We start from the raw sequence: 23,436 nt of genomic DNA, 5'->3' as shown, positions 1-23,436 counted from the left end.
TATTTTAATTCACGTTAATGCTATGATGTAATAACATGTCCAGGAGAGGCAGTATAGCATAGTGGTTAAGTGAGCAGCGTAAAGAGTTCAGACAGTGTGGGTTAGAAACCCTGCTTTACCTAGTACTAGCTGATGTAACTCCTGTGTCTCAGTGTTGTTATCTGTTTCATTGGATGAACATCATACCTTATCAGGTGCTATGAGGATTAAGCAGAAAGAAAATGAATTTATAATGCCTGACCTAAAGTAGGTCTTGCAAATTGTGGTAAAATATACACACATAAAATTTACCATGTTAACCATTTTTAAGTGTACGATTCAGTGGCGCTCAGGTACACTGACAATGTTGTGCAACCATCACCACTATCAATTTCTGGAACTTTTTCATCATTTCAGACAGAACCTCTGACCCATTAAACAATAACTCTCCCCTGATAACCTCTATTCTACTTCCTGTCTCTATGAATTTGCCTATTTTAGGTACCTCATATAAGTGGAATTATACAATTTTCACCTTTATTTCACTTAGCATAATGTTTTTATGAATCATTCATCATGCTGTAGCATATATCAGAATTCCTTCCTTTTTGTGACTGAATAGTAATTCATTGTATGTAAACTATATTTTGTCTGTCCACTACACTCATCTGTTGTTAGACACTTGGGTTATTTCCCCCTTTTTGGCTCTTGTTAATAATGATACTATGAACTTTGGTGTACAAATATCTGTTTGAGACCTTGCTTTCAGTTCTTTTGTGTATATACTTAGAGTGGAATTGCTGGATCATATAGCTTATAATACATTGTAACTATTATTAGAGAGGTTGTTATTTTTCAAGGCCGCCACATAAACTAGCTCTTTATCTTAGTTTTCCAGTAACAGTTTGTGTAAGAGTGAAGAGAGGACGGGCAAATATTTTCTTTGCTCTTGGCCAGGTTGGCCTCCATGTTCCTGCTGCTACCTGTTGAATGCTTTTCTCAAGGACTCTTTGCTTTAAATATGGAGAGAAAAAGGCTGTCCAAAATTTAGGGCTGTATCTTATTATGATAAATAGATGAATATTTTACAAGGCCCATATAAGCCCGGACCATAGAATGAGAATTCTGCCTCCAGATCTGATTTAGAGATAATTTAGTGCCACTTAGTCATGTGCCTTGTGCAAAGTTAGGTGCACAGTGGCAGAGGAGATAGTATTTTTTGAACAGATAAATGATGGTAAAAACATTGGGACCCAGATTTTTTGAACCAGCTTGCCTTGCAACATTAACATGAAATATTCCTGAATATTCTGATAAGCAGTAGAAAGCCATATTAATACTTTTTTTCCTACTTCTGCCTTTTTAAAAAAAATTACATTTGTTTTTGATAGTGCCATTTAAGGGTAATGCATTTGGCTACATAGTCTTTTTGTTTTGTTTTTTGTAAAGGGTAGAACTTTATTAGGCCTCAGATCTCCCTTTTTTAAATACAATTTTAATGCTTTTTTTTCTTTTTGTCATCAATCTGTAGGTATCAAAACTGCTTTCACCAGAAAATGTGGAGAGACAGCTTTCATTGCACCTAAGTGTGAAATGATTCCAATTGAATGGGTTTGTAGAAGAATAGCAACTGGTTCTTTTCTCAAAAGAAATCCTGGTGTCAAGGAAGGATATAAGTTCTACCCACCTAAAGTAGAGATGTTTTTCAAGGTAATTATTTTATACCTCCCTGTCTTACTATAACATAGCAACAAGTTTATTACAAAGTCAAAAGATTTAAATATTATCAAAGCTTTTGATACTACAGTTGTCATTCCAGAAATATTTGTCAAAAATGTACACTTTAATTAGCAATGATAATTCAGATTTTTAAAAGAAAACCTTTGAAAATCTGCTTATCTTATTTTGGACCAAGATGACTAACAAAATGAACAAATTAAAATTAGCAGTTACAAGTTACTGGAAGAGCCTTTCCCAGAAGCATGGAGTGACACTTTCTCCTCAGGAAAAGGTGTTTTTTCTTTTTGGAGGCGGGTTGCGGGATCTTAGTTCCCCAACCAGGGCTTAACGGCGTGCCCTCGGCAGTGAAAGCTCAGAGTCCTAACCCCTGGACAGCCAGGGAACTCCCAGGAACAGGTTGGTGGGAAGCCTGGGTGAAGAAAAGAAGATGAACACAAGAACCAGATTCAAATCACCTGTACTCTTTGAACCCTATTAGGTGAAGCCAGATTGAGGCCTTCACATAATGAGATTGAACTTACTGTTTTCTACAGTCGTGTGGCTGACAGGGTCTTGGTGCTTCAGCCAGGTGTCAGGCCTGAGCCTCTGAGGTAAGAGAGCCGAGTTCAGGACATTGGACCACCAGAGACCTCCTGGCCCCACATAAAATCAATCGGCGAGTGCTCTCCCAAAGACCTCTGTCTCAGTGCTAAGACCCTTCTCCACCCAACGACAAGCAAACTCCAGTGCTGGACACCCCATGCCAAACAACTAGCAAGACAGGAACACAACCCCCCCATTAGCAGAGAGGCTGCCTAAAATCATAATAAGGTCACAGACACCCCAAAACACACCACCAGACGTGGTCTTGCCCACCAGAAAAACAAGGTCCAGCCTCATCCAACAGAACACAGGCACCACTCCCCTCCACCAGGAAGCCTACACAACCCACTGAACCAACCTTACCCACTGAGGGCAGACACCAAAAACAACAGGAACTACGAATGTGCAGCCTGCGAAAAGGAGACGCCAAACACAGTAAGTTAAGCAAAATGAGAAGACAGAGAAATATGCAGCAGATGAAGAAGCAAGGTAAAAACCTACCAGACCAAATGAGGAGGAAATAGGCAGTCTACCTGAAAAAGAATTCAAAATAATGATAGTAAAGATGATCTAAAATCTTGGAAATAGAATGGAGAAAACGCAAGAAATGTTTAACAAGGACCTAGAAGAAATAAAGAGCAAACAAACAATGATGAACAACACAGTAAATGAAATTAAAAATTCTCTAGAAGGAATCAATAGCAGAATAACTGAGGCAAAAGATGGGATAAGTGACCTGGAAGATAAAATAGTGGAAATAACTACTACAGAGCAGAATAAAGAGAAAAGAATGAAAAGAATTGAGGACAGTCTCAGAGACCTCTGGGACAACATTAAACGCACCAACATTCAAATTATAGGGGTCCCAGAAGAAGAAGAGGGAAAAAAAGGGACTGAGAAAATATTTGAAGAGATTATAGTTGAAAACTTCCCTAATATGGGAAAGGAAATAGTCAATCAAGTCTAGGAAGTGCAGAGTCCCATATAGGATAAATGCAAGGAGAAACATGCCAAGACACATATTAATCAAGCTATCAGAAATTAAATACAAAGAAAAAATATTAAAAACAGCAAGGGAAAAGCAACAAATAACATACAAGGGAATCCCCATAAGGTTAACAGCTGATCTTTCAGCAGAAACTCTGCAAGCCATAAGGGAGTGGCAGGACATATTTAAAGTGATGAAAGGGAAAAACCTACAACCAAGGTTACTCTACCCGGCAAGGATCTCATTCAGATTTGACGGCTAAATTAAAACCTTTACAGACAAGCAAAAGCTAAGAGAATTCAGCACCACCAAACCAGCTTTACAACAAATGCTAAAGGAACTTCTCTAGACAGGAAACACAAGAGAAGGAAAAGACCTACAATAACATACCCAAAACATTAAGAAAATAGTAATAGGAACATACATATCAATAATTACCATAAAAGTAAATGGATTAAATGCTCCAACCAAAAGACATAGACTGGCTGAATGGATACAAAAACAAGACCCGTATTTATGCTGTCTACAAGAGACCCACTTCAGACCTATGGACACATACAGACTGAAAGTGAGGGGATGGAAAAGAATATTCCATGCAAATGGAAATCAAAGAAAGCTACAGTAGCAAATCTCATATCAGACAAAAATAGACTTTAAAATAAAGACTATTACAAGAGACAAAGAAGGACACTACAGAATGATCAAGGGATCAATCTAAGAAGAAGATATAACAGTTGTAAATATTTACGCACCCAACATAAGAGCATCTCAATACATAAGGCAAATGGTAACAGCCATAAAAGGGAAAATCGACAGTAACACAATAATAGTATGGGACTTTAACACCCCACTTTCACCAATGGACAGATAAACCAAAATGAAAATAAATAAGGAAACTCATGCTTTAAATGACACATTAAACAAGATGGACTTAATTGATATTTACAGGACATTCCATCCAAAAACAACAGAATACACTTCTCAAGTGCTTATGGAACATTCTCCAGGATAGACCATATCTTGGGTCACAAATCAAGCCTTGGTAAATTTAAGAAAATTGAAATCATATCAAGTATCTTTTCCAGCCACAACGCTGAGACTAGATATCAATTACAGGAAAAAAACTGTAAAAAAATACAAACACATGGAGGCTAAAAAATACAGTACTAAATAACCAAGAGTTCACTGAAGAAATCAAAGAGGAAATCAGGAAATACCTAGAAACAAATGACAATGAAAACACAACAACCCAAAACCTATGGGATGCAGCAAAAGCAGTTGTAAGAGCGAAGTTTATGGCAATACAATCCTACCTCAAGAAACAAGAAATATCTCAAATAAACAACCTACCCTTACACCTAAAGCAATTAGAGAAAGAAGAACAAAAAAACCCCCGAAGTTAGCAGAAGGAAAGAAATCATAAAGATCAGAGCAGAAATAAATGAAAAGAAATGAAGGAAACAGTAGCAAAGATCAATAAAACTAAAAGCTGGTTCTTTGAGAAGATAAACAAAATTGATAAACCATTAGCCAGACTCATCAAAAAAAAAGGGGGAGAAGACTCAAATCAACAGAATTAGAAATGAAAAAGGAGAAGTAACAACTGACACTGCAGAAATACAAAGGATCATGAGAGATTACTACAAGCCACCATATGCCAATAAAATGGACAATCTGGAAGAAATGGAGAAATTCTTAGAAAAACACAACCTTCCAAGACTGAACCAGAAAGAAATAGAAAATATAAACAGACCAATCACAGACACTGAAATTGAGACTCTGATTAAAAATCTTCCAACAAACAAAAGCCCAGGACCAGATGGCTTCACAGGTGAATTCTATCAAACATTTAGAGAAGAGCTAACACCTATCCTTCTCAAACTCTTCATAAATATAGCAGAGGGAGGAACACTCCCAAACTCATTCTACAAGGCTACCATCACCCTGATACCAAAACCAAACAAAGATGTCACAAAAAAAGAAAACTACGGGTCAGTATCACTGATGAACATAGAGGCAAAAATCCTCAACAAAATACAAGCAAACAAACTCCAACAGCACGTTAAAAGGATCATACACCATGATCAAGTGGAGTTTATCCCAGGAATGCAAGGGTTCTTCAATATATGCAAATCAGTCAGTGTGATACACCATATTAACAAATTGAAGAAGAAAAACCATATGATCATCTCAATAGATGCAGAAAAAGTTTTTGACAAAATTCAACACCCATTTATGATAAAAACTCTCCAGAAAGTAGGCATAGAGGGAACTTACCTCAACATAATAAAGGCCATATATGACAAACCCACAACAAACATCATTCTCAGTGGTGAAAAACTGAAGCCCTTTCCACTAAGATCAGGAACAAGACAAAGTTGCCCACTCTCACCACTATTATTCAACATAATTTTGGAAGTTTTAGCCACAGCAGCAGAGAAGAAAAAGAAATAAAAGGAATCCAAATCAGAAAAGAAGAAGTAAAACTGTCACTGTTTGCAGATGACATGATAGTATACATAGAGAATCCTAAAGATGCTACCAGAAAACTACTAGAGCTAATCAATGAATTTGGTAATGTTGCAGGATACAAAATTAATGCTCAGAAATCTCTTGCATTCCGATACACTGATGATGAAAAAATCTGAGAGAAATTAAGGAAACACTCCCATTTACCACTGCAACAAAAAGAATAAAATACCTAGGAATAAACCTACCTAGGGACACAAAAGACCTGTATGCAGAAAACTATAAGACACTGTTGAAAGAAATTAAAGATGATACAAACAGATGGAGAGATATACCGTGTTCTTGGATTGGAAGAATCAACATTGTGAAAATGACTCTACTACCCAAAGCAATCTACAGATTCAATGCAATCCCTATCAAACTACCACTGGCATTTTTCATAGAACTAGCACAAAAAATTTCACAATTTGTATGGAAACACAAAAGTCCCTGAATAGCCAAAGCAATCTTGAGAAAGAAAAACGGAGCTGGAGGAATCAGGCTCCCTGGCTTTACACTATACTACAAAGGTACAGTAATAAGACAGTATGGTACTGGCACAAAAACAGACATATAGATCAATGGAACAGGATAGAAAGCCCAGAGATAAACCCATGCACCTATGGTCATCTTATCTTTGGTAAAAGAGGCAAGAGTATACAATGGAGAAAAGACAACCTCTTCAGTAAGTGCTGCTGGGAAAACTGGACAGCTACATGTAAAGGAATGAAATTAGAACACTCACTAACACCATATACAAAAATAAACTCAAAATGGATTAAAGACCTAAATGTAAGGCCAGACACTATAAAACTCTTAAAGGAAAACATAGGCAGAACACTCTATGACATAAATCACAGCAAGATCCTTTTTTACCCACCTCCTAGAGAAATGGAAATAAAAACAAAAATAAACAAATGGGACCTAATGAAACTTAAAAGCTTTTGCACAGCCAAGGAAACCATAAACAAGATGAAAAGACAACCCTCAGAATGGGAGAAAATATTTGCAAACGAAGCAACTGACAAAGGATTAATCTCCAAAATATATAAACAGCTCATGCAGCTCAATATCGAAAAACAAACAACCCAATGCAAAAATGGGCAGAAGACCTAAATAGACATTTCTCCAAAGAAGATATACAGATTGCCAAGAAGCACATGAAAGAATCCTCAACATCATTAATCATTAGAGAAATGCAAATCAAAACTACAATGAGGTATCACCTCACACCAGTCAGAATGGCCATCATCAAAAAATCTAGAAACAATAAATGCTGGAGAGGGTGTGGAGAAAAGGGAACCCTCTTTCACTGTTGGTGGGAATGTAAATTGATACAGCCACTATGGAGAACAGTATGGAGGTTCCTTAAAAAACTAAAAATAGAACTACCATATGACCCAGCAATCCCACTACTGGGCATATACCCTGAGGAAACCATAATTCAAAAAGGGACATGTACCACAGTATTCACTGTAGCACTATTTACAATAGCCAGGACATGGAAGCAATCTAAGTGTGCAGTGGCAGATGAATGGATAAAGAAGATGTGGCACATATATACAATGGAATATTACTCAGCCATAAAAAGAAACGAAATTGAGTTATTTGTAGCGAGGTGGATGGACCTAGAGTCTGTCATATAGAGTGAAGTAAGTCAGAAAGAGAAGAACAAATACTGTATGCTTACACATATATATGGAATCTTAAAAAAAAAAAGTTCTGAAGAACCTAGGGGCAGGACAGGAAAAAAGACACAGTTGTAGAGATTGGACTTGAGGACACGGGGATGGGGAAGGGTAAGCTGGGTCGAAGTGAGAGAGTGGCATTGACATATATACACTACCGAATGCAAAATAGATAGCTAGTGGGAAGCTGCCGCATAGTATAGGGAGAACAGCTTGGTGCTTTGTTACCACCTAGAGGGGTGGGATAGGGAGGGTGGGAGGGAGACGCAAGAGGGAAGGGTTAGGGGGATATATGTATACGTATAGCTGATTCACTTTGTTATACAGCAGAAATTAACACAATGTAAAGCAGTTACACTCCAATAAAGATGTTAAAAAAATAAATAAATAAAAAGTACAATTAGCAGTTATTAGGAAGAAGAGAAAAGTAACAATTCAGTAAATTTCTAAATCTATTATTGAAGAGTTTGAAGTAAAGGCTAATATGGGGACCTTTTTATATTCTTTTTTTTTTGGCCACACTATGCGGCTTGTAGGATCTCAGTTCCCCGACCAGGGATTGGACCCAGGCCATGGTAGTAAAAGCCTGGAATCCTAACTACTATGCACCAGGGAACTCCCAAGGGATCATTTTATAGTGTAATATAGAAAAACTGTTACTCTCAATGTTTCTTATAAGCAAAAACATACAATAAAGGATGTAGGAATCAACGGTCATGAATTTGTATTGGTTTTCTTTATTGAAACTGCTTTTTTCTTTTCATCTTTGTTTATGCTGTTAAGTATATTTCTTCTATTTCAGAAGCGATGTTATTGTTGCTTTTTATTTTATTTATTTATTTATTTTTTTATGGGCTGCGCTGTGCAACTTGTGGGATCTTAGTTCTCCAACCAGGGGTTGAACCCAGGCCCTCGGCAGTAAAAGCATGGAGTCCTAACCCCTGGACCACCAGGGAATTCCCTGCTGTTGCACTTTTATTCAGTGAACTGCACAGCTTAAAGCATTGTCTTATAATTATACAAATCAAGAATCCATAAAAGAAAAATTTCATGTTCAGTTGGGACACTACTTAGAATAAAATGAAAGTATTGTATTTTTTCACCCATCTCTTTACTTTGCACGAAGTCTCTTGAATTATCAAGTAATGTCCCGGAAGACTTATAGTCTTGTATGAATTCTTATCAAAAATAAGGTCAGGGGATTATGAAAGTTGCATTCTGCAAAGATTTTGGTGGACTAAAATGTGTTTTGGCCTTCTTACCATCTCTGTTGCCTCTGATTAAGGAAAGATAAAAATCACAAACTTGTATTTAAATTATTTATATATGGAAAGCAAATTCTTTACAAATACTTTGACATAGAATAAGTTACCCCAAAATTTTGAATTTTAAAGTAGCTATTGAAAATAGAAGAGTTTAAAATGATTGCTGTGAATTAAAGGGTATTTTAAACAAACATTAAATCTTTAGAGAAAATGAATATTTCTGAGGAATTTATCATGCTCAAGGGACAAAGGACTTCAGTTTATCTGAAAAGTTCAAAATTTTTGTACTTAATTGTACTTCTATACTTTTTTCTCAGGATGATGCTAATAATGATCCACAGTGGTCTGAGGAACAGCTAATTGCTGCAAATTTTTGCTTTGCTGGACTTGTTATAGGCCAAACTGAAGTGGATATCATGAGTCATGCTACACAGGCTATTTTTGAAATACTGGAGAAATCCTGGTTGCCCCAGAACTGTACACTGGTTGATATGAAGGTACAAATGAAATGGAGTTTTGAAAGTAAAGGTTATAACCGAGAAATGTCTTTGTAGTAATTTTGAAAAACTCTTTGGTGATGTGCTATTTCTAGATTGAATTTGGTGTTGATGTAACCACCAAAGAAATTGTTCTTGCTGATGTTATTGATAATGATTCCTGGAGACTCTGGCCATCAGGAGATCGAAGCCAACAAAAAGACAAACAGGTAGGTAATGCTTCAGGTTTTCTTTAATCCTTTGCAAGATCAGGCTGGGATAGAGAAGAAGGGGAAGATGGGAGGAAAAGAAAAGTCAGTTATTGTTACTTATGATATGAACCTGAGTTGTTGATTGCTATTTATTTTTAAAGATAAATATCTCTTAATGTTTCATATATCATGGAAAAAAGATAGGAGTGATACTTCACATTTATGAAGCAGATTTCTCATTTATTATCTTAATAGACTCACGCAGAGTATTATCCTTGTTTGGCTAATTGAAAACTAAGGCTCTAAGATGATAGATATCTTCACAGTTACAAGAGTAAGTGGCAGATCTGGAACTTGGGTCTTGCAGATCTTATCAGGCTCCATATCTACTCTTTCCTATGAAAAACAAAATTAGGGCAAGACCCTCTCTATACTTAATACGTAAGAATTGTCAGGGCAGCTAATTGTAGTTGCTGGTGTATTAACTCAGATGAAAATACAAGTATACATCACCATCTGAACTTTCTCTAGTCTAATTCAGGAAATGAATTTGTTGACTCACATACATTTTCAGATATATCCTTTGCTATGCAAACTCTTCATAATCTGTACCCAAAACTCAGAAACCAAATAATTTTAGATAGGAAGAATATTACTAATAGAATACTTTACCCAGTCTTCTTTTCTATCAGAAAACTCTGGCTCTTTGCACTGACTTAGGTCTGGGAATTGGGTGAGAGGTAGTGAGTCTCTATAATGGTGGCTCACATCAGTCATCTCTGCTTACTAGATCTAGTTGCTGGGTGTTTTGGTGGGGAGGGAGTAGGGGGAGGTCATGCACATCTAGTGCTTGTATTCTAAACTTTCTATCTTATTTTCTAGTCGTATCGTGACCTCAAGGAAGTAACTCCTGAAGGGCTGCAGATGGTAAAGAAAAATTTTGAGTGGGTTGCAGAAAGAGTAGAGGTAAACCTTTTGTAATAAATCAGTATTGTATTGGATGTTTTTCTCCAAGAAAATCTTGCTTCAAAAAGAAAAAAAAAAAAATGAGAGGGTGCAGTGCTTTTCTTTTTTCCAGTGACTTTAAAGAAAGGAGCACCTTTAAAAAATGTACCAGCTGAACTATCCTCACTGGCATACTGGAACTCCCTGCTGTGAAACTGGCCAGTCCTCATCTCCCAAATCCTGTTGGGGGAACCTGGAATCCTTTCCTCCCTGCCCCCTACAGGAGAAGCCTTACATTTCTTACCCACCTCTCCACTGCTACTCAGAGTTCCACTAGCAAGAGTTTAGAATTGGAACTCCATGTGACATTAAAATGTCACTCTAAAATTTATGGTATTATTATTAGTATAATTCCATGGACATTGAATGGGGTTTATGGTTATCCAAGGGTAGTAACTACTTTTTAGAACATCATTTCCATAGGAACATGCATTTTTAATTCCAAGCAACTAACTTAAAAAGATTTATAATATGACTTCTATTATGGCTGATTATACCTTAAAACCCCCGTTGAACAGAATGTACTAAAAATCTTCAATGACATATTTTATATTGTAGCTTCCTGAATATTAATTAAAAGGTTTGAGTATTTATCCTTTTTATTACAATAGTAAACAATTTATCTGATTAAAAATCTTACTCATTAGGTCTTAGTTATGAAAACCACTTTCCTTTATATATAGAGGTTATTTTGAAAAATAAATCCTCTATCATTTTGTTCTGCTTGTCTGTCTTAAATTTGGTCTATTAAAGGAAATATTGTGGCAGGTTGTAATTTTACTATAAACTATAGCTCTGTAAACTGACTATTCTTACAGTACTCATTCCTATATTTATTCATTTTTGTCTTTGCCTTCTTTTGCATATTCATGTTTTTCTTTTCCAGTTGCTTCTGAAACCAGAAAGTCAGTGCAGGGTTGTAGTATTGATGGGCTCAACCTCTGATCTTAGTCACTGTGAAAAAATTAAGAAGACTTGTGGAAATTTTGGCATTCCCTGTGAACTTAGGGTAACATCTGCCCATAAAGGACCAGATGAAACGCTGAGGATTAAAGCTGAGTATGAAGGTAAATGTAGAATAACTAGAGCATTTCAGGAAGTTCTCCTGATTTTGCCCCAAATTTTATGTTTAGATTAATAATGCTGAAAAATAGTTTTGCCACATTCCAAGGGAAAAAATGTGATATTCTAGGCTTTCATGATGTTTACCTCCAAAAGTTTTAAGGTGCTCTAGGAGCTTATAAAAGAATGGACCAGGGAGAAAGAACTGAAAATGCAAGCATGGGAGGAAAATGAAGACTAGAATTAGTCTTTACCTAATCCCCTCAAGCATCGTTTCTAATATGCTGCAACAGAAGACAGGCCCCACGTCAATTACAGAAGGAGGGCCTAGGGTTGAAGCAGCAGATTCTCTCAAGTATCTTTAACGGTCAGCCTTTCCTGGGAGGCAGTCAAACATGAAATTAAGGAATAATTTCAGAATTTAGTATATAAAAGAAATGTCTTGATGGGATAGCATCTAAAATATGGAGCCCTGTAGATTGGAATGTTTCTCAACTGGAAAAAATATTGGTTGAGTATTCCTTCTGAAGGTAGTTGCTATAGGAGCATAGTTACTGAATTTTGGAGGGTTTTTTTTTTTTCAGGGGGTGGGTGGGAATGTCTCAGACCTCTTTGATAAGCTAATAAAAGCCAGATCTCTTTCTCCAGAAAAATGCAAACATAAAATTTTGGATTCTAAGTTAGGAATCACTGTTATAGGAAACAAAGGAATAACTTATGAATTTATGAAAAAATAAAATATTTATGAGGTATGTTTAAAAATATATTGAAGGGTCTTAAATATTTGGGTACTATATTATTGAATTCAGTTCCTCAACTCTTATTTCAAGAAGTGTCACTAAACGCATATATGTGGAACCTAGAAAAATGGTACAGATGAACCAGTTTGCAGGGCAGAAATCGAGACACAGATGTAGAGAACAAACATATGGACACCAAGGGGGGAAAGCGGTGGGGGGGTGGGGATGGTGGTGTGATGAATTGGGCGATGGGGATTGACATGTATACACTGATGTGTATAAAATTGATGACTAATAAGGACCTGCTGTATAAAAAAATAAATAAGATAAAATTGAAAAATTAAAAAAAAAAAAAAAAGAAGTGTCACTAAACCTCTAGTCTCTATTAATTGTGTCTCCCATACCCTGTTGGTTGAAAGACACCAGGAGAGATGCCGCTTCAGGTGGTGTCATTCTTTGCTTCAGCGAGCCAAAGTAGCAATAGTAGAGGGGGCCTTTGAACCATTCCCTCACTCACACCCTGGTGTTATACCTCCTTTGTACTACAGATCTCAAAGATGGCCAAACTTCTTCTTGCTACTTCATTACTTGATATACAGTAAGTGGCAGAGTGAACCTTATATTTTGAATATATATTTAATAATCGTGTCAATATAGTGCCTTTTCTGGAGACTATTGTTAAAGAACTCAAGGAGTTACTACACATGGGCCCTTTTTTTTTTTTTAACCTATCTTTAAATCTCTTGAGTGCTTAGCCTAATTATAAACTTGTAATTTGCCTAGGGGATGGCATTCCTACTGTATTTGTGGCAGTGGCAGGCAGAAGCAATGGTTTAGGACCAGTGATGTCTGGTAACACAGCATATCCAGTTATCAGCTGTCCTCCCCTCACTCCAGACTGGGGAGCTCAGGATGTGTGGTCTTCTCTTCGATTACCCAGTGGTAAGATAATTGAATTTTTAAAAAACGTTTATTAAAAAGTTTCAAATATGCACTGTAGTAGAGAGAATAACATAATGAAATCTCACGTACCCGTTACCCAGCTTCAGAAATTAACATCTTGCTGCATCTATAGCCCTCTCCTGCTGGATTATTTAAAGCAGGTCTGAGAGATTATGGCATTTTATACTTCAATATTTACGTATGCCTTTCTAAATGATAAAGACCCTAGTTTTAAAATCATAATTATGATACCATATTCACACCTAAGAAAAATTAATGGTAATTTCTTAAAATCTAATTTCCAATTAGTGTTAAAGTTTTTCCAGTTGTCTCATTTGTTTTTATAGTTTGTTTATTCAAATTAAGATCCAACATAGCCCTTATATTGCACTTAGTTTATATATCTCAAGTCTCTTTTAATCTTCCTTTTTTTTTTCCTCTTTCATTTCTCCTATAGAATTTTCTGCATTCTGGATTTAGCTGATTACATTCCTGGGTGTTGTTTAACATGCTCTTCCATCCCCTATTTTCTGTAAAGTGGTGGTAAAGTCTGTAGTTAGATCAAGCTCAGATTTGGTTTTGGTTTTGGTTTTGGTTTTGGTTTTTTTCCCCACCCAGGAATACATCATTCATGGTATTTTGTTGTTTTGTTTTGTTTTGTTTTTTGTAAATGTGATTGTTACTTCTGTAGAGGAAATAAAATATTTAAAAATTAGGGATTAGAATAATTAAAACCAAGGAAGTTTCATCAGTTGGCTAGCTGAGCAGGATCTCATAAAATAACAATATTGTTGTGTGCTCATCATGGTCCAAGATAATGATCTGATCTACAAGGCCTGAGTGTCAATACTGTTTCAGTAAGAGTCGATCTGCTTATTACTTAATAAACCTCATATTTTTCTCAGTCGTGTAAGTGTAAATCCGCTCTTGATATGTGTTAAGTAATTGTGCCCTCTGACATGTTCCCATATGGACTGGCTTCTCTCTAGGCCTGCTGCACTGCTCTTGTCTTAGGATCTCTCTCTACAGCATCCTGGACTTTCATTTTGCCTTTCTCTAGTCTCGGATCTCCTGTTTCCTAGGTCCCATATCTTTACCTTCTTGGTTTACTTTTTGTTGGAGAGCATTCTAGGGAACTTCCTGAGGAAAAGGTACAGAAGATAAACTTTTTGAGACCTTGTATACCTAAAACATTTTTATTGTAGCTCAGTCTGATTTGATAATTTAGGAATAGAATTCGAGGTTGAAAACTATTTTCTGTCAGAATTTTTTCTTTTTTTAATTTATTTAATTTATTTATTTTTGGCTGCGTTGGGTCTTTGTTGCTGCTCGCGGGCTTTCTCTAGTTGCCGTGAGCAGGGACTACTCTTCATTGCAGTGTGCGGGCTTCTCATTGCGGTGGCTTCTCTTGCTGCGGAGCTCGGGCTCTAGGCGCACAGGCTTCAGTAGTTGTGGTGGGCGGGCTCAGTAGTTGTGGTGCATGAGCTTAGTTGCTCCGTGGCATGTGGGATCTTCCTGGACCAGGGCTCGAACCTGTGTTCCCTGCATCAGCAGGCGGATTCTTAACCACTGTGCCACCAGGGAAGCCCTGTCAGAATTTTGAGGTCATTACCTCTCTGTCTTCTAGCTTCCAGAGTTATTGAGAACTCCAGTGCCCTTCCACCATTCTGGTTCTAGGTCATTTATGAATTTTGTTTCTTTCTGGAAACTTCTTGGATCTTTTATCAATCCATTATTCTTAAATTTCACGAAGATGCATCTTGGTGAGTCTGTTTTCATCCTGGGCTTGTAGTGGGCTCTTTTAATCTGGAATTTTGATTCTTTAGTCGTGGGAAATTTTCTTGAATTACTTAATAATTTCCTTCTGCCTCCATTTTCTTTCTTCTTTCATTTTTGGATTTACTTTTCACCGCCTTGATTTCTATTTTGTTTTCTTTTTTTTTTTTTTTTAATATTTATTTATTTTATTTTTGGCTGTGCCGGGTCTTAGTTGTGGCATGCGGACTTCGTAGTTGCGGCACACAGGATCTTCATTGTGACATGCGGACTCTTAGTTGCAGCATGCATGTGGGATCTAGTTCCCCGACCAAGAATCGAACCCGGGCCCCCTGCATTGGGAGTGTGGAGTCTTACCCACTGGACCACCAGGGAAGTCCCTGTTTTCTTATTCTTGTTGCCATACTTTCTGGAAGATCTCTTCAACTTTACATTTCAACCCATCTATTGAGCTTTTCATTTTGAACGTGGTATTTTGAATTTCTTACAGCTCTTTTTGTTCTCTGGTCTCCCCCTACCACCTCCCCAAACATCCTTTTCTTGTTTAATCTTTGCAATAACCTCTTCTATCTCTCTGAGATTATTGTTCCTTTCATATTAGTTCCTTTCCATAGCTGTTTGCTAAGCCTTGGCTGTTTTCTCTTGTTTAAGAATGGCACTGTAAAAACCAATTGGAGGGACTTCCCTGGTGGTCCAGTGGCTAAGACTTCACGCTCCCAATGCAGGGGGCACAGGTTCGATCCCTGGTCAGGGAACTAGATCCCACATGCATGCTGCAACTAAAAGATCCCACGTGCTGCAATGAAGATCCCGCACACGGCAACGAAGATCCTGCGCGCCGCAACTAAGACCTGGTACGGCCAAATAAATAAATATAAATTTTTTTTTTTAAAAAGTGTTATAAAAAACCAATTGGAAGCTCTGCAAGTGGGTAGGGCTTGTCAAAAGTGGCCTCCATGGCTTCCCTGGTGGCGCAGTGGTTGAGAATCTGCCTGCCAATGCAGGGCACACGGGTTCGAGCCCTGGTCTGGGAAGATCCCACATGCCGCGGAGCAACTGGGCCCGTGAGCCACAATTACTGAGCCTGCGCGTCTGGAGCCTGTGCTCCGCAACAAGATAGGCCGCAATAGTGAGAGGCCCGCGCACCGCAATGAAGAGTGGCCCCCGCTTGCCACAACTAGAGGAAGCCCTCACACAGAAACGAAGACCCAACACAGCCAAAAATAATAAATAAATAATAAATAAAATTAAAAAAAAAAAAGTGGCCTCCACTGTGAGTGATCTTGTAGGGTCATTCTTTGAATAACCCCTCACATCAGTGTCTTTGATCTTTTCTCATGTGTTGGCCAGAATTACCAGAGAACCTTTTTAGTCTCAGTCTCCTGCCTGAGTTTGTTAACGTGTGCAAATTTAATCCCATGTTTTCACCGTGGCATTCCTTGCTTCACCTGTGCCCAGTTGGCACAGAAGTCTGGACTAAAGTCTGTTTTGCCTCCAGAAGAATTAAAAATTCTGCCACGGTGCAGAAGGGGCCATTGTTCAGGTACATAGAGTGGGGAGGAGGATCTGATGGCCTTACTTCTTCTTGACTTTCACTCAGTCTTCTTCTTTTTAGCCCCATTTTCAACCTGATTCCTCCCCTAAAAGGTATCTGGTGTCACCAATTCCTCAACCTTTGAGTGGGTTCTGTAATGTCAGGTTGCTTCTCATCTTTCCCTGCTTCTAGTTAGGATTAAATTTTCTTGGTCTGCTAAGTTAGTTACTACTCCATTTGCCAAAATGTTATTGCTGTTATCTCTTTGTGTATGTTTATGTCTATTTTCTTTATTCCCTTTACTGTTGTTTTTATAGGTTTCAGAGATACATACATCTTGTGAGTAACCTATCTTTAGCTAGACTGATCTGATTATATCAACTTCCCAAGTTAAAAATCTATAACTATAGATGAAACTATACCCAAATTTATGCCAGAGGAATAGTATAGATATTATTATCCATGGAGCTTAGAAAAAGGAATTTTGAGCAAATATGTGGCAGTCTTTACCTAGTAATATCCAAGGAGAGACAGAACCTAGAATATTTTTAGATTCTGATCATTAGAATTGGGGAGAATCTTTTGAGGAACGTTTTCACAGTGGCCTGTGTAAGATCCTGAATATTTATCATCTTATAATCACTTTATCACTCTAAAGAGTAAAGATGGAAACTCCTTCCACAGATCTTACTTCAGACAAGGATAATATAGTAGCTGTATTGTCTGTGGCTAGCAGGGCTTCTGAGAGTATAACATAGTTGGGTAAGTGGTATTTTCATTATTAATTTACAGCTCAATTTTCTGTCTTTTCTTTTATGAATAGGTCTTGGCTGTTCAACCATACTTTCTCCAGAAGGATCAGCTCAGTTTGCTGCTCAGATATTTGGATTAAACAACCATTTGATTTGGGCCAAACTGCGAGCAAGTGTATTGAACACCTGGATTTCCTTGAAGCAGGCTGACAAGAAAATCAGAGAGGGCAATTTATAAGAAAGAACATCATTGCATTTTCTAGGAGAAAAACTATAAATTTCTAGTTTAGCTGCAGAAAAAAAAAATCAAGTAAGATGAAAAGATTTTAAATCAATCAGAGAAAACAAAATTTATAAGTGAATAAATGCTTCTCTAGATTCATGAATTAGTAGAATAAATGTACATATATATTAGTATTTCTTTATAAGTAGCGAAATTACTATACATTTAAAATTAATCTCTTACCCATATATGGTCATTGTTAGGTAGGCAGTATAATTAAATATATTTCTTAAATGATAATAATGTCCTATTATAGAGCTAGCTCTAAAGTTACTACTTGACGTTCTACATCTCAGTCTGTAAGTTTTAGAAACTTAAAATGGTTGTATCTTAGGGTGGTTAAGGGCAATATAGTCCTCTTTCACATTATGATCTTTACAAAACTCTAGGGCATGGTTTTTTATTTGCAGTCAGTATGTCAGAAAATGATGTTGTATTTATCCCTAGCTATAGCTAGAGATGATGTTTGGGTTTGATATTTCCTTTTTAAAGAAAAGCTGAGATTGACGCTGGGGGTAAGAAAGACATGAAATAAGATGAAGGGGCACTGTGGAAACCATGGAGAGACTTCTGAGAACTTCTCTGTTAAGTGTCAGGGCAATTTCCCATGGAAAAGAAGTAGAGTCACCTTTGCCATTGCAAATGAGTTAGTAAATCTTACTTGGCTCTGTAGGTCATAAAATTCTTTTAATTCTGATAACATATTTTAGCCAGACTAACAATCTCCAACCTACCATCATTTTCAGAAATTGGAATCTCCCAGTTAATACCCATAACTAGTTTCTTTCTTGTAATAGTATTAAGTCTAGGCAGTATACCCAGCAAAATGCACTTCTAAAGGAGCAGTTGTTACTGAGAGGTATGATAGTTCATCATGAGTCTATAAACCATATTTGGAAATATCAATGTTACATTATGCAGCCTTGAGGATTTTATAGATCATTAAACTTTAATCCAGGTGTCTATGAACCTCTTAAGCTTACATGTAAAATTTTATGTATATGTTCACTTCTGTGAGAAGGGGGCAATCAATTTTTACCAAAAAGATGTGTCCCCGCCAAAATGTTAAGAATCTCTGCTACAGATGAAATCTTGATAAAACTTTTGCCACTGGCCTACACTGCCTATGCTTTTTCACCTCCCTCTCAACTGTTAACAAGCTGGCATCTCATCACTTCCTTCACCTGATTACTGTTGGGTATGACTGACCTAACTTCCTTTCTTGGGCTATACACCAAGTTGTTCCAACCTCAATCTTAATCATTCCTCATATTTTACTCTTTCCCTTAAGTATTGATGTTTCCTACTATTGAGTCCATTGTTTACAAATAATGATAGGATAATTTTAATTCTTTATAGTTAAGTCTGTAGACTTGTATTTTCAGCTGTCCATTTCTGTCTGAATGCTCCAAACTTAACTCATCTTTCACCAAGCCTATATCTGGCTGCACTCACTGTCCCAAATCAGAAGCTTAATTTTATCCTTGATGTTTTTCTCTGACCTTTCATTTCTAACTCATCACCAAGTCTTGAATTTACCCTGTTTACCCATCCACTGTACAGAAACCTCAAGCAAGGGTCAAATTCTGTATTACTAGCCTGATGTAGGTCTTCATTCTTAACCCAGCCTTTCTGAGGTTGATTGTCCAAGGACTTACAACAAAAACTCTTAAATAAATGTATTTTGCAACATAGACTCCTTTGAAAATATGAATGCTGTTGACCCTCTCCCTAGAAAATTGCACAGTATGTTTACTAACAGGTTCCATTTGTTCCTGGGTTCCTTGAAGCCTATCCATAGTCTGTAGGTTAAAATTGCTGTTGTAACCCATCAAGGGAACTTGCTTTCCTCTTTTTCAGACTGTTGCATATCTGTACCTTTCGTTCTTAGAATGTTCTCATTTGTCATTAAAATCTACTTGTTAGTTACTAGAGCTTCATCTTCGCTTTCTCCATGAAACCTTCCCTGATAAACCTTCCAGCTACAGTGGCTACAAGTACTTTCTCTGTTGGATTGTAAGCTCCCAAAGAGGAGAAAACGTAATTCTACAGTTTATTTCCCTTACATTGTCTTATGGTCTGATGTGCTAATGCCTAGCTGTCTGTCAGAAATGGGGGAATTATAAAAACCATGTACTGCTTTATTTTCTAAAGTTAGATCACAAGAACAGTTAAAAAGATTTGATTTTAACATCTTTGAACTTGGGCTTCATAGTCTCTGAATAGTCATTGGCTGGCTGCTCTTTCAGCTGTTCTGTCCCTGCCTAGAAAAAGCTCCACCTGTTTCTGTGCAGTACATAAAAATTTCAAACACTGATTGAGACTCGTAGATAGGACTTACCTTTATCAATGGTCATTATTAGTTTCTTAATAGAGTACATATATCCTCAGTAGTATAGTTCATCAGTGCTAGAGTAAATACTTGTTTGAAAGTATTTTAACTGTTATAAAAAGTAATTTACACAAACCTACCTGGTTTGCCATCTTTGGGTGTTTATACTTTCTGTGGGCTTATATAGTTAAATAGAGGTAGAAAAATTGTGTCCGAATAACGCTGTACTTAAACTTTATATCTTAAAGCCACACTTAGAATTGCTTTAATGCCTTCTGAAATTTAAACAAAGCAGCCAAATAAAAGACAAGGATAAGCTCTTGTGTGAAGCTTTATTCATTCATCCATGTGTGAAATACATGTTTTGCCTTATTTTATTCTAGGCCCTAGGAAAGCAACACTGAACAGAGACAAGGCCCTCGCCCTCACAAAAGTTACATTTTATTGGGGATAACAAACCATAAAAGATAAATCAGATAGATTCAGGGAGGTATAAGTGCACATGAAGAACACCCAAGGTGAGAGGACAGTGATGGGGTAAGAGGAAGGTTTTTAAGGAGAGCAGGGCAATGGTGTAAAAGAGGAAGCCATGCAAAGATACGGGGAAATAGTTTCCCAGACTAAAAGAACAGAAAGTAAAACAGCTTTGCCTTTCTGAGGACCTGCAAACATGCTAATATTGCTGGAGCTCTGTGAGCAAGGGTAAGAGTGGAAGGAGATGTTGATGTAAGCAAAGGCTAGATAACTTAGGGCCTACAGACCACACTGAAGTGTGTCAGGAAAAACCATTGGTAAGTTTGAGCAGGGGCTGACATGATGTATTCAACAGGTTTTAAAGTATTCTCTGGCTGTTGTGTGGATTAGAGGAGAAGCAAGGAGATTGGTTAAGAAGCTGCTGTAGTCCAGTTGAGAGAAGATGTGACCTTCAACAAGTTACTTAAATTTCTTGTGCCTCAATTTCCTCGTGTGTAAAGTAGGACTAATACTACCTACCTCAAGGTGATTATGAGAACTAAATGAGTCAATATATGTAAAGTATATCCTAGCACATGAATGTGTAATGTAAAAATCTGTTTGGCTGACTGTATAGAATGAGTGGAGTTGATTCCATGAAAATTACCTTGAATTTGATATTCCCTTCAGCTGATTTAATTTCTAAAAATAGGAAAAAAGGGCAGAGAGCATAATGTGACTTAAATAAAACATGACGTGCCATAGAACATCCACAATTTCTCCCCGCCATCTGCAGCCCAGCAGTCCTTGGAAAGCCAATGGAAACGCTTACTTATAATGGTGCCTTTTGCATTTAACTCCTCACAACCTCAAATACTTGGAGTGGGGTTGTTAACCCAGCATTGTGGTACAATGAAAACAGCAGTAGAATGGGAATGAAAAGATTTCCTTGGGCACATTTCTCTTTGAGCTTCAGTAACTCCTTGCACTCTGTCCTCAATCCCTCTTACCTTTCCTTACTTTTCTTCATAGAATTTATTACCACCAAACATGGTATATATTTGTTTATTGCCTCTCTCTCCCAACTAGAAAATACATTCCATGAGTACACTAGGTTGTCTTTTTGTTGTTAATTGTATCCCAAGCGACTAGTATTGATATAATGCCTGACATTGGCATTTAGAAGGCACTCAATATTTTTGGAATGAATATATGTGCAAATTCCCATAGGTATGGCAACATGGAACCATACATAACTAAATAGTAGAGGAGTATAACATGCAAGGGGAGTAGACAGTAACAAAAGATCATAAAGGACCTTCCATACTAGGCTTTGTAGTTTGGATTTTATCCTGAGGATAGAAGAGTGACATCAGGTATATGCTTTGAAACATCACTCTGGGGCTTCCCTGGTGGAGCACTGGTTAAGAATCCGCCTGCCAATGCAGGGGACACGGGTTCGATCTCTGGTCCGGGAAAATCCCACATTCCACGGAGCAACTAAGCTCATGCACCACAACTACTGAGCCTGCCCACCACAACTACTGAAGCCCGTGCGCCTAGAGCCCGTGCTCCGCAACAAGAGAAGCCACCGCAATGAGAAGCCTGCACGCCGCAAAGAGCAGCCCCCACTTGCTGCAACTAGAGAAAGCCCACGTGCAGCAACAAAGACCCAACGCAGCCTAAAATAAATAAATTTATTTTTTTTAAAAATCACTCTGGTTTGAAAGACTCCTGTTTCAAAAGGGGCAAATTAAATCCATACATTTATATCTTGTTTGCCACAAAACCCCATTAAAAATGACAGAAGAAAACAAACACAGGAATCCACAGCAGAGGAATTCTGAGGAAATTTCTAGAAGCTACAAAGTATATGAGATCAGACTGATATAGAATCCGAACTGTGAATCCTTAACATAAAGTCAATGTTCTGAAAAGAGAGAAATGCACTACTAAGGCAGTGGTTCTTAGCTTTTGGAGGGAGACAGAGGAGTTGGTATAAACACCTTTGCAGAATCCAATGGAAGCTACAAAATCTTTCCTCAGAAAAATTCTAATAAAATTTTGGGTATACCAAATGTCTTCCAGAACTCCCTTAAACCCTCTGAAATCCAGGCATAATTGGCTTGAAATACACGACAGTTCCACAGCTAGTAGAAGTCCACAGCCCTTCTCATGATTTTTACTAATTCACAGAGATTATATCCTCCTGAGCTACAGCTCATTGGATCATTAGTGCTGTTTTTGCATTGTACATATTAACCAGACATGAAATGTGACAGGCACCATAGGATATAGCCATAAGCTGGACATAGTTTCTGCTCACAAGGAACTCACAGATTAAGGGAGAAATAAGCAAAAACTCATTTAGTTAAAAAGTTGAGTACCAACTATATGCCAGGGAGTGCGCTAGATCCTAGGGCTGCTGCAGTGAGCAAGGCAGATATAGTCCTTGGCCTCACGGAAATTACAGTCCATCTGGAGAGAGACAGGCCTTAAACGATGAGCAGTGCTCAGAAGTAGAGAGCTCCAATAAGAGAGTGTAATGGGGAACCTTGCAGAGTCTGCAAAGTCAAAGAGGTAACCTTTAACCTGGAACCAGAAGGATACAGAAATATTGAAGGATGAAAAGGAATTAGCTAGTGTGCCGAGAAAGAGAGGAGGGGGGAAGAGGCAGGAACTGGTAGGATCGTGACCAGAAATGAGCCTGCAGAGTAGGCGTTCAATAAAATGTCCTGTCGTTCTCATCAAGAGTACTCAGTAGGTACTCGGTTTTGACAAGCACATCTTGATATTTAAGGTCTTAGAAAAACTCTAAATCCCCTGTGTCTCTGTGTTACTTGAGTGCTTACTATGACAGGATGCAGGAAGTATCGTTTATCCCTAGAACAATTATATATTATCCCTATTTTACAGCCGGGAAAACTGGGACTCTGATAACACGTTCACAAGTCAGACATCTAGTGCGTCACATAAGCCAGGCACTGAACCTGGGTATTCTCACGCCAAAACACATCACCCTTTCAGCCTTATTGCCAACTGCTCCTGAAATGCAGCCCAAAGGGTAGCCAGGGGGTTTTCACCAAACGTGCTTTGCACTTGGAGATTCTTTTCTTCTA

General features: G+C 37.7%; 1 protein-coding gene and 1 long non-coding RNA gene across 6 annotated transcripts in view; one reads left to right on the top strand and one right to left on the bottom strand.

The window, feature by feature from the left end:
- LOC309627834 (bifunctional phosphoribosylaminoimidazole carboxylase/phosphoribosylaminoimidazole succinocarboxamide synthetase) overlaps positions 1–20,180 on the top strand; it is a 384,443-nt gene extending 364,263 nt beyond the window's left edge. For all 5 annotated transcript variants that reach the window (XM_082390052.1, XM_082390053.1, XM_082390055.1 and 2 more), the window contains 7 exons: positions 1,511–1,689; positions 9,068–9,247; positions 9,343–9,456; positions 10,321–10,404; positions 11,330–11,510; positions 13,029–13,187; positions 17,321–20,180. In XM_082390052.1, the coding sequence (XP_082246178.1) occupies positions 1,511–1,689; positions 9,068–9,247; positions 9,343–9,456; positions 10,321–10,404; positions 11,330–11,510; positions 13,029–13,187; positions 17,321–17,487 (1,064 nt within the window). In that variant the 3' untranslated portion in view covers positions 17,488–20,180. The remainder of the gene's footprint in view (positions 1–1,510; positions 1,690–9,067; positions 9,248–9,342; positions 9,457–10,320; positions 10,405–11,329; positions 11,511–13,028; positions 13,188–17,320) is intronic.
- Positions 1–23,436, bottom strand: part of LOC309627954 — a 467,251-nt gene that overhangs the window by 296,075 nt on the left and 147,740 nt on the right. The window lies entirely within an intron of this gene.

The sequence above is a fragment of the Balaenoptera borealis genome (genome assembly GCF_965194805.1).
Source record: "Balaenoptera borealis genome assembly, chromosome: 4".
NCBI lineage: Eukaryota > Metazoa > Chordata > Mammalia > Artiodactyla > Balaenopteridae > Balaenoptera > Balaenoptera borealis.
The sequence above is the reverse complement of the archived record's forward strand: the minus strand, read 5'-3'. Positions and strand labels throughout refer to the sequence as shown.